The following is an 11,986-nucleotide window of genomic DNA, read 5'->3' on the forward strand; positions in this document are numbered from 1 at the left end:
AGTGTTTTATAAAGAAAATTCCTGCTCTGTTCTCCTCTAAAGGTTTTGGCTTATGTCATTACTGTAAAGCGGTTTTACCTGGTAACATTTGTATGAAAGGAGACAAAGTTATTCATTTGTTATGAAAATATTTGCAAAGAAATTAAACAATTCAAGAAAATAGTTCACATCATTGCACTTTATCTTGGCTCTATTAGCACATTTGTTCCAAATATTAAATTTCATGATCATACTTTTCTTTAAAATAAAATCTTTTCATGCTCAGAAAATTAGACCTACTTAAGTGTAAGAAAAAGTCCTGGAAGTGGACTTCAGTAACTTTAAATAGCCTGTTTGGACCGAGGACCTATAGAAAATGACCAGTCTGGACGTTTGGAATCCTTCAGCCAGAATGGCTGGTTCTAACTTCACTGAGCTCAGATAAGTGAACTGATCTGGTATGACATGAGCGCAGTTCTCTTATCCAAAGCTTTGTGGGTTCTGTGAAGATAAATGTGACTTTTGCTATGGAGCAGCAAAGGTCAACATGTCTATGCTCTGACTGCATGCTGTTTGGTCTAACTAGGGAAAAAGATCTTGCAATTATGTCTCCGTTATATCACCAGACACAAACTTTGTCATGTTTTTAGATTTTACACAGGCTGTGAGGACCATTTCACTGATAAGAACGCTCTATATGCCTAAAATGGATTATAACAGTCAAAGAACTGGTGTAAACATGAAGCAATGCACAGTGATCACTGAAAAAAATATGCATTGCGTTAATAATTATTTCACAATAACCATATCCTACATTTTTCATAACCAAAATGCCTTGTTTGTGTGGTTTTATGTATAAAACAGTCATTATCCATTTTACATGTCATTTTCCAAGCTCTCTATTCTGATTTCTACTCTGATTGGATGCCCTGTATTGAGCTTCATTAAAAAAAAAAAGTAGTCCTGTCTTTATAACTTCAGCGTTAATGGAAGGGGCAAACCTGCTGTGAATTAGTAAACATATGTGAATGTGTCATTCATGTGTCATCAATTCAAACAGGTTGTTTTTGCAGCTTAGTTTCCATATATGGACTGAACAGACTGGAGAGTCAATGGGGTGTTGAAACTTTACCAGTGTTGACTACATACTACATCACACTCTTATCCAACTTGTGGTACATGTGGTTTTCCATTATCTCTTTTCTTCAAAGCACTAATAGTCATGACTATAACTGGAGAGATGAAACAAGCAGAAAGAGTGTTTGAGCAGACAGAGTAAGTGTGAGAAGAGAGTGAGTCACAGGCCTTACTTTCCTGCTCCTGTAAGTTATGTGCTAATGCACCATCCTCCAGCACGGCAAAACACTGGCACACTGCGGGAACACAAACACATAACTCAGTTTGACAGCACCAAACCTAGACAGCCCATGACCAAAAAGAGAAAAAAAGAGACAGAAAGAAAAAGATAAACACCTAATGTTGTTTTGAGAAGTCAAGAAGGAGTAAAGCAGAAGAGATGGTTATGGTTAGAGAGGCAGTTCATCTCACCAGCTGCCATCTTCTATCTATTCCTCATGCTCAAGTGTATTTAGACTTGGTCCCTGACCATATGTCTCAATGAGTAAAGACGGTAAGTTTAGATGGACTCTGTAAATCTCTGGAGCGCTGATGCATTTTGTACCCAGTCAGTTAACATGGATTTTAAAAAATGTTGCTATGTTAACTATAACTGCTGTTGTAATAAAACTGTTTCTCTCCAAAATGGTGAGTGTATAGGTAGGCCTGTCATGATAAGGACATTTTTAGCTGAAGATTAGCTGCAAATTGAATAATCACAATTAATATGATCTTTTTTTTTTTATTCATTGTATGTCGCTACTGAAGTACTACTGTATAAAGCTAAGGGGCTGATAAGGGCTTGCTTCCTAGTCCTAAGTACTAAGATGCTCCCAACTGATGATAGACAAGTTGAGCTCGAATAAACATTATTTCACTGCTGTACTCTAAAGTGATTATTGCACCAAGTCAGATGTCAGAGCTTATATTTGTACATTTGACAAGTCATGTGTATTAATAAATGCATTTACTGCTTTCTTTTACATTCATGTATTAGCCTCAATCCAATGAATGTGAAAGCTAAAAACTAGAAAATAATTGTGATCAGATTAAATAATTGTGATCAGGCAACGATATAATTGTGACGTGCCTATAAAATATCGAAGAAAAAAAAAAAAGTCATTTTGAGGCCAGGAGATATTTTCCAAATGGTGTGGATAAAACTTTTCAAAACTGATACAGTACAACACCAAAACTGTGTTAATGAAAAGTTTTTCTATGTTCTTATTCAGTAATAGCACTGAATGAGGGGGGAACATGTCCTGTAGGAGTTGCCTTCAGGATTCTTTTCCATCATTTGTATGTCAGAGTAGTCTGTGGTTTACTGGGTCAACCATGAAGATTCGGGTTGATAAACACCCTCACCTACCGAATGTAAGAGCACCAAACTGAAAGCAACATTACAATTAACTGTTTCAGCCTCAGATGCTCCACTCACACATCTATCAGGACATTGTCAGGTCTATTCTGATGGAGGTTTATTAGTCTGGAATGCACTGTTGCACACCACACTGAACAACACAATACATTCGACTCTCTGATGATAGGTAGACATCTGTCTTTTGAGACTACAGCAGACATTATTTCAGTTTACTATTAGAATAAATACAAAAATGCAAATAATACCATAGGTAGTCATTTTTGTATGTCAGTGTATTGATCCTCAAGGCAGCCCAGAATTAATCACCAATACCTGCGTTGGCTCAATAAATACTTAACTATGTTAAATCATATGTGCTAGTAATGGAATTGAACAAATTCATATGATGGCTGGGGCACTGAAGAGAAATCGTCTAACCAGCTTAACTACTACTAAAATTCTAGTTACTTTTTACTGGATTTAAGCTTTGCCTGAATTTATTCTAAAGTTTTGCGGTGTTTAATAAGCAAAACAGTTTGCTTAGGTGCCTAAAACTTTTGCACAGTACTGTATCAACAACAACTCAAGCACAACACCTCACCATATGATCAGATGTAACCTGAAATCTCTGATTAATATGCTTTATAACTGCAAGCAGCATTTCTACCCAGTTCATCTGCTCAATACGTCTCTCAGGCAATAAACACCCTTCAGCCTATAAATACTCAACAAAAAGAGAGACGATTTTCAGACTACCAAGTGTTACGCATGTAAAGTCAACACAGCTATAAATTCAGCTGCTCATAAAACTCAGAGCTATTTCACAGCATGTTTAACAACCTAGAGGTCAAACTACGTAAAATAACAGTACCGCCTGACAACAACTGAAGCTGGGAAGTTACAAACTGCAGTTGAGGCTTTGGTCTTACTGGAATAGAATTTCTGCATAGCTTGTGCTCAAACCAATGACACAAACAAACAGTCACTGCTTTAAACAAAAGCTTGAGACTAAGGCTGATACAATACTCCAGTCAGGCAGTGCACAACATGGAATATTTAGGGCCTGTGTGGTGCTGATGTTTGTTACTCAGTGGTCTGGTGGTCCCACCGCATTGTTGTTTTTTTTTCTTTCAATCAATACAGCCAATTTTTGTAAAAATACCAGATGTTTAAAATATCACAAATGGTCAGCATTGGGTCCTCATTTAGCAGCTGTAGCCAGTCTGCAGCCTGTCCATGCTGTCTACCCTCACCAGACAACTATTGCTCTTAGGGTCTGGGATCTGAAGTGATTCCATTGTTCTGAGAACACCAGCAGTTTCTTTGTTTGATCTGCAAATTTTTCTTATTTTCTTGGCAATGTCTTCTTGACAGCTGCACATCCTTTCAGACTCATAGCATTGAGACGTGAAGCCAAAGAACACCATCGTCCTGAACAGCTCTCCTCACACAGATGTAAACAGCTGCTTTACTGTCCTTCAGGCAAACCACAAACAACCTCACCAACTGCTGTCCTTCTAAATCTGGACAGTTCTAACCTTAGACTTGGTGATTTAGCACATGGCTGTGCCGGGCTGGCCGTCTGAGGGAACACACACCCTGTAATTGACAGCAGCCAGAGCCTTGGACTTTGCTTAAGCATGGCACTGTAGCTTAGTCTAAACTCTAAATTCTCAAATTGTACTCAGTGAGCTTTGCCCATAACCAAGTGGCCAGTCATTAGATCTGTCACAATCATGAATCATGTAATTCTAGCTTCATTGCCATATAAATTACTGCGATTAACAATTTTTATATTGAAATATTATAAAAACAACCTTTTTGTTCATTGTATACAACTATTAAAGTACAAGCCTAATTGTCTTGCCTCCTAGCTTCTGATACTTAGTGGCTCCCAACTTACAACATAAAGAGCTTTCAAATAAATATGCATTACTCACCGCTGCCCTCTAAAGGTGTTACTGTTATCTGCATTTTTTATTTACATTTATTTGCCTCAATCCAGACAAATAAAAACAGATCCAATTCCCATTTGTTTCTTTTGATGTTTGATTAGCACATTATTGTAAAAGCAAATGTGGAAAATATTTGCAATCAGACTAAATAAGTGCGATCAGCTGACATTTGTGGGCAGGTGGTGGCATAAAACTTGCAAAAGGCCTAACAGTGATGTGTTTTTTTTTTTGTTTGTTTTGGTTCTTAATTACAGCAAACTGTCAATGACTGAAAATAAAAACAGAGAATGTCAGCTATAACTTGAGAGTTTATATCAATAGTGAGTGATCCAGATTTAAATCCCAGACGTTTTCCACACACAGCTCTTCTGTTTCAGGTCAGGTAATGGAAAGTTCCACTCTTACACTTTTCTGCCTGGAAAAAAAAGCTTTAGTGCTGCTAGTTGCTGTAAGGCTTTTTTTGGGGAATTTTGTGGTTTTTGGTTGGATGTGACCAGTTAGGATTCTTCTGTATAATTCATTATTTAATTTTGTGCACTTTAGAACAAACTACAATCTAGCTTTACTACACTTGAGATTTACCAGTGTTTTGCTTCCTGTGCTAAACCCTCCTCAAAGTTAACTATGAATAACATATGCTGATATTCTGGATAGCAGTCTTTATTTGTTCGGTGGTTTTACTTTATGACTGAAAATATTCCTCTTCCATTGCTGTGGTCCTCTACGGTCTGCCAGGCTATTTACTATCTTTAAACTTACCAGTACATCTATCCTTCCTAATAACCAACTACAGTGTTGATTTTTCAAATCAAATGTTTTGGCTCTGTCTCAGCTTACTGGGACTTTTTATTTTTATTTTTAATAAATCCAGAATAAAAGTGGATTATGTATTGTATATGCATATATAAAAAGATTTATGACAGCTGTGTGATTCAGTCACTACAAATATAAAAAAAATTAAATCTGAAATTAGGGCCTGTGTGATGAAATGGTTGGCCGATAATATCAATATACAGTAGGTCAACAGATATCAGTTAAAATCAACAATGTGTTGATCACAGACAATGATCTAGAGTACAAGATTAAAATCTGCATTAGACAGGGTCTAAAATCAGTATCCACCACAAAATGTTCACACTGGTCAAGCCGTAATCTGAATTAATTATAATTAATTCTAACATTCTCTTGTTTCAGCTCAAGTCCAATGTGCTAGAGTACAGAATCAAAAAAGTACTGTTCAGTTACTTTATGTATCAGCACATTTTTCAAACTTTTCAAACTTTCAAACATTTAGAAATGTATCAGACTGAACTACAATTAACATTACATTGCGCTTCAATCATACACACCACAGATGGTAGTGCTTAAATATCATATTGCTCCATTCTCAGTGCTGCCCCTCATATTGTTTATGGTCTGCTTTTACTTCGCTAATGGTACAACCTCTGACCTGTGCAGTTGGTGGAAAGACTATCTATAGCAAGGACACTCAGGGGTCCAGACAGCTAATCTAGTGGCACTATCTCTGTGATCCCTCTATACTCAATCATGACTGAACCCACACGATCCATCTGTGAGACTCCTCAACCTAACTGTGAGCGACATCTCTTTAGACCAGTCCAATAAGAAAAAGCCTCCCTGGGCCTGAGCCCACCTGCTACACAAAGTAATACCCCATATTAGTTTACACACACACACAAAATCTCTGCCACTGTCTCCGTCAGCACACACACAGTAAATGGTTCCAGATGTACCAGCAATGCTGCTGCTACAGGTTTAAAAGTAGAGATTAAAAGTGTGCATCTGGCCAGTGTCATTTAGACAGTCTGCTTTTTTTTTTGTGTTAATTGCAGCTGCTTTTTCATGCACACATGTCCTGATGTCAAAGAAATACAGCCCTTTTAAAGTTGATGGCCAGAAGGGAGCAGTCTCATATAAAATTTGCTTTTCTAATGGTTTTGTTAGCTCAAAAACATTTTAATATGACTTATGTAAGGAAGAGCAGCATAATTTAAAGGGGAATTCCACTAATATTACAAGAGTTCTGCATAATCCAATCACTGAGATGTAAGCAAAGTCAGTCAGCGGTTTGATGTGAAATGGTGCACTGCAGAGAACCTGCACTGTAATGTAAATAGTGGTAAAACAGCAGTAAATCTGAAAAAAGAAAACTAGTTGGTTATTGCCTTTCATGAACCTTTTTAATATTGCTAGAACAACTAACAAACTGTCTGCACCTCAGCCCTCCCTCCACCGCTGACTGCAATCAGTCCGACACCCAGCCAGAGATGCACGGAGTCTAAGGCTTTAATCCAATAAAAACAAGATGCCTGCTGCACCTGCTTTCTGCTGACAGCACTGGACTTTCATTGATCTCCAACAGTGTCCAAAACTGGCCTGTAACTACACTTTTGTTTTGCTACGAGAAAAGCAGGACCATGACTGACGCTTTAGTGGTACATATTTGAACACAAATAGAAATAAACATATTGTACACCTTTTTGTTCTTTTTATTTTTTTACCTATTTATTTATTTATTACTTTTTTAACAGCCAAACCAAAATCACTGGTACCGACCAATATAAATAATGATCCAATATTTCTTACTGCTAACATTTAAAAAGAGCCATTTTCAACGGAAACGGTTGACTTTAAACAAAGTAATGGAGAGTGGTCTGAGACTCATACTTTCTTTACAGTGGTGGTGATTGGAACCAGGGATCCCGGTGTCTACAATATAGCCATTTAATTTACTATCCAAAATGACCAGTGAACCCACACTTCTACTGATAAAGCTAGCATCACAGTAAATCTAAACAACAACAACAACGTTGTTTGTGTACTAAGATGCCAGAGAGTACCCTGCATGTAGCTCAAGGCCATGCATGAATTAAAAAAATAAATAAATACAAATGCATTCTTATTGTAAATCTTAATACAAAACCATCATACAACACTGTCTCAATAATCAGGCAGCACATTCAGAGCCATTTCATGTCACAATTATCTGTGAGGGAGCTTTTAGAGGCATTAAACTGTTCTGACATCTGGTTCCTATCACCACAACTGTGAACAATTCTGATTCCACCTCACAATTCAAAATTCTAAATTTTTTGCTGAAATCGGTATTTGACGTAGAAACAGTGTTATCTATATTGATAAACTAACTGATTCTCGGATTACAAACTGCTTTATACATGAATATGCACCATTCTGACAGAGAAGGTAAGGACTGGGGATGACCTGAACTAAAAGAATCCCATTTATCACATTCTGCCTTGCTAATGGAATATTACCCGGCTAAGTGGATCAGGCACCTGCCAGAGAACAGAAGCCTCTGTGCCTTTTCGCCCCTTGCCGTGCAGAAGATGGGATTAGCTGTGATCCGGCCAGGCAGCCTGCAGGACTAGCTTGGGTGTAAAAGTGTTGCCGCAGGTCTAAATGCAGGGGATTGGCAGAAGTAGAAGGTGTGGCTCGCTAGTGGCCTAACTAGTTTCCACAGGAGCCCAACCCACTGACACACTCACATTACACTGACAGGAGTCAGCAGGAAGATGGCCTTATGCAGGTTTCATCAGGTTAGACCTAAAAACGTACACAGCCTGCAATAAATGTTGTTAAGCGAGGCGATATGTAAAGCAGGCCAATAGCATATGGTCAGATCCCATGGACAATCATTTTGAAATATTTCCCCATTTTTCAAAAAGAATACAAAGCCTATTAAGTCACGGCTTACTCATTAGAAATTGCCCAGTGACTTCAACTGTAAGCACTTTTCAAGTCAACACTTTTCTGATTATTTCTCAGCACATTTTACAATGACCAAAATCATCACTGTCTGAAAAAAATCTTCCCTTTAGATAGTGTGAATATGATGTTAATGGTTAATATTATTTTTCCCTGCTAAGACGCTTTAGAGACAGTCAAACGTCATTACAGTTTGATGGAAGACTAAGGAAAAACATCACTTTAATGACTAAAATCCTAAGATAATAAAATGGTACTTAATATGATCAGGGACATAAACTTGTATTTTGTTTTTCAAAAAGTGCTGGAATTTTCCTTTAAACCACTAAACACAAATGAAGCAGTTGTTTGTTAAACAGACTAAACCAAATTGAAACATGCAACAATGCCTGGAAAAAAAATGCTCCATGGGTTTAGAACTTCTTGAAAATGAATTGCAATCCTTGCTGGCTTTTCAGAGCTGCATAAACAGCTGAATTCATGACCGTAGGACATAACCAAAACCATCATTTAAAAAATGACTAAGCTCAAACATAAATAAGCTCAATGACTCCATTGCTTAGTTTCAACTTGAAAAAAAGGCGCTGTTCTCCCACAACCTGACAAAAGGGGAGCGCAAGCTGTTGATGACAACTCAATTCAGTCCATCCGCAAGACACTAAAACAGTGACAACAGGGCCAAGCAGCTGACTGAATGGAAGGGGGAGACACACAGAAAGAGAAAACGACCATCCTGATTACAAGATTTAACTCTAAAGCCAAATCTGTGCTCGCCCCCCCAACCCTGCCCCCATGCATCTCCCACCACCACTTCATCTTCCTGCAATTTCATGTAAAGAATAGTGTGATCATTCCCAGCAGGCAGATATAAATATCTGTCTGGCCAGAGGCATCTCAGCGGACATATGAGGAGGGTCAGGGGATGAGGTCAGAGGTTGATAGGAAGAGGCCTGCTTTTCCTCAAGAGAATGGAATTCCCCCAACACACATCAGTGTGGATCAGCAAAGCTGCCAGAAAAACACCAATCGCACAGGAACTGATAAGGCAAGAGTTAAAAACACAGCAAACAAACTGTGAAAGAAAGAGGAGGAGATAGAGGGCCAAGGACGAGAAAATGGGAATGCCACACGTTCAGGAAATGGTGTGTAAATAAGCAATGAAAGGCCAAATAAATTATGAGAGAGGTCTTTGGATAAACGTTTGGAAGGAAAATAAACAAGTGACTCATCACTGTGAGCGAAATGAACAGAGCAAGTCATGGACGTGTGAATGCTGTATATCAGTGTGCTCATCTATTAATTGTCAGAGACAGTGATGTGCTGCAGACTGATGAGGGCTTTGTTCCCTTCTTCAATGCTTGGTTAGCTGTAAAAATGCAAGCCACCACACAATAAGTGCATTGTCTGTGGAAAAAGGAACGGAAAGGGAAATCATCTCCAATTTTTCCTCTCAGTACAAGACATCTATGACAAGAGGCACAATAGCTCACCCCTGTAAAAACCCACTAGTAATCAGACACAAATAATCAACTACAGGCATGTCATAATATGCATATTAATATTAATTATAGGCTGTCACAGAGAATATGACAAGTAATCATGTTATATATGCAATTTATGGTAGCAAAAATGTTACTGTACTTCATATACATGAAATGAACTACGAACATACACACATTCGTCAGATCCTGCTGATGTGGGTTTCCTCCCTTTCAGTAGTGCACCCTAAAGCAATTAACTATGTTTGATATTATTCACATTTTTTGCAGAGGCTTCAGATTCTTTTGCCAAAACTGGAAAAAAAAATGCATCAGACTAATTCAAAAACCCTTTATGCAGCACTGTTTCACTAAGAATGATACAGATTTGGTAGTCTTTAAAGAAAGACTCTTAAGCCTCTGAGAGGGAAAGTGAGAGGGAATGCACCTGGAATGTTGATCATATTCAAAACTCTTATGAGTTCTTAATCATCACTTTGCCCCATCGTTATGACTGCAGAGGACGACGTCAGAAAGACACCTGTGAGTAATGGGTTCACAGGTATATGTGTTTACTGTGTAGCCGTCTTATCTGTAGCAGAAAGGGAACCATAAAACAGTCATGGCGTCTTCTTACCCTCCTGAACCTTGGGCAAGCTACTCTGGTCCACCTCCAGCTCCGCCATGACTCCTCATGGCCCCAGCAAAACAAATGATCGTCCTGTAGGCCTCAGTCAAGACCGGACAAGAGGATCCTATGTGGAAGAAGTGAGAACTGGTCAATAATGACATTAGGAATTACGTTAGAATGTGGATGAAGCTCATTTATTAAATAGGATAACACCTTTTTCAGACACTTCGTGATGGAAAACTGCACTTAAAATCTAATACATAACATAATATATGTAAAACAGAAAATGAGTACTTTTGATAAGAGGAGACATAAAATAGACCTTTTTGATTAAAACATTTCAATTTTTTTTCAAATATGAACAAAACAGATTTTCTTATATATTTAACATAAAATTTAACTATATGTGAGATTTAAGGTAAGAGCTTAAAATGTGGCAACATCGAATCAGTCAGCTGCACAGAAGCTGCTCGAACCTGTACACAAGCTTTCATTCTCCAGGTTAACCGGGTTAATGGTAGTAGAAAAAACGCTAATGTGAAGCAGGGAAATGTTGGGAAGTGAAGTTTTGCTTGCTGCCCAGTCGAAAGCGAAGCTTATTCGAATGAGTGATATACAGAAAGCAAGAAAGCGAGTAAGAAAGAAAGCAACAACATCTACACGCGTTCAGTCAGTATGAGCTCGGGCTTCCATTCCGCATTCCTGAGGGTAAATAACTCCTCTCCTCACAACAACATTTCATTATTCTATCAGAGATTATTCGCTCTGTAGTGACTGCTGTGTCAACGTTAGGTGGACTTTCCCCTCAGAAATTACAAGAGAAGTGCACCATGTAGCTTACCTGAGTGTCCAGCTGACCACTTTCCCGGTAACTCGTGTAAAACGTCGAAGTCCTGAGTTAGTTGTACTTGTTGAGCAGGCAGTCTGTGCGAAATGGATAAATCCACATTAAAGTGCGTTTTCGAGGTCAGTCATCAGTGAAAAAGCGATAAATTAAGCAATGCGCCGACAACAAACCGTGTTCAGATCTGCAGTTCGGTGGAAACTCTTCCCTGTTTTGTCAATGAAACAAAGCTGCCAGGGGGACGGATGGTAAGCCAACACGGACAAACTTCTCCTCCTCCCGGCAACTCGATCACCCCTACTGCTCTGCAACAGGAGGTGTTAGCCAGGAGGTAGCCTGCCTTTGTTGCCAGTGTCGCCCAGTTAAGAAGGAACAATGTTTTTGGATTTCAAACGAATTTCAAGTCTCAGTCAAACATGGCTATGAATTACACCAAAGAGTGCTGTCCACCGGTTGATAGGACAGTCCTGAATAAAGAGCTATTCTATCTTATTGTACAAGGTCTAGAAGTGGGTACAGTGGGGATCAAGTGTTAAATTAATATTAATTCACAGTAAATGAATGAGTCTAAAACTGCTTTTCCAAAAAACATTTGACTACAAATACATACAAAAACACCTAATATAAATACCACGGACGTGAAGAACCTATAGAACTGCTGCAGAACCTCTCACTGTAGTGCATCCAGCATCTATCATAGAACTGAAGTCTAGTTTCTCCTCCTTTTAATTCACTCTTGGTCTAAAATAAATCTCATCTGCACAAGTCAGAGGTGTAACAAATTGCAAAGCAGTACGGATGCTGCCAACTTAGCATAATGAATATAAATACACAAAAAAGTAGCTATTTGCCAAAAAGTAGATGACTTTCCTCACA

General features: G+C 38.4%; 1 protein-coding gene across 4 annotated transcripts in view; it reads right to left on the reverse strand.

The window, feature by feature from the left end:
• The window catches only part of ccdc187 (coiled-coil domain containing 187), a 30,380-nt gene extending 18,956 nt beyond the window's left edge, over nucleotides 1–11,424 (reverse strand). For 2 of the 4 annotated variants that reach the window (XM_037541352.1, XM_017708563.2), the window contains exons 1-4: nucleotides 11,284–11,424; nucleotides 11,108–11,190; nucleotides 10,273–10,390; nucleotides 1,290–1,352 (exon numbers count right to left, since the gene is read on the reverse strand). In XM_037541352.1, coding sequence (XP_037397249.1) covers nucleotides 1,290–1,352; nucleotides 10,273–10,321 — 112 coding nt within the window. In that variant the 5' untranslated portion in view covers nucleotides 10,322–10,390; nucleotides 11,108–11,190; nucleotides 11,284–11,424. Of the gene's footprint in view, nucleotides 1–1,289; nucleotides 1,353–10,272; nucleotides 10,391–11,107 lie in introns of all 4 variants that reach the window. The other 2 variants (XM_017708578.2, XM_017708569.2) reach the window with 2 other exon arrangements.
• Nucleotides 11,425–11,986: the final 562 nt, after the last annotated feature.

This window comes from Pygocentrus nattereri, chromosome 9, assembly GCF_015220715.1.
Source record: "Pygocentrus nattereri isolate fPygNat1 chromosome 9, fPygNat1.pri, whole genome shotgun sequence".
NCBI classification, from domain to species: Eukaryota; Metazoa; Chordata; class Actinopteri; order Characiformes; family Serrasalmidae; genus Pygocentrus; species Pygocentrus nattereri.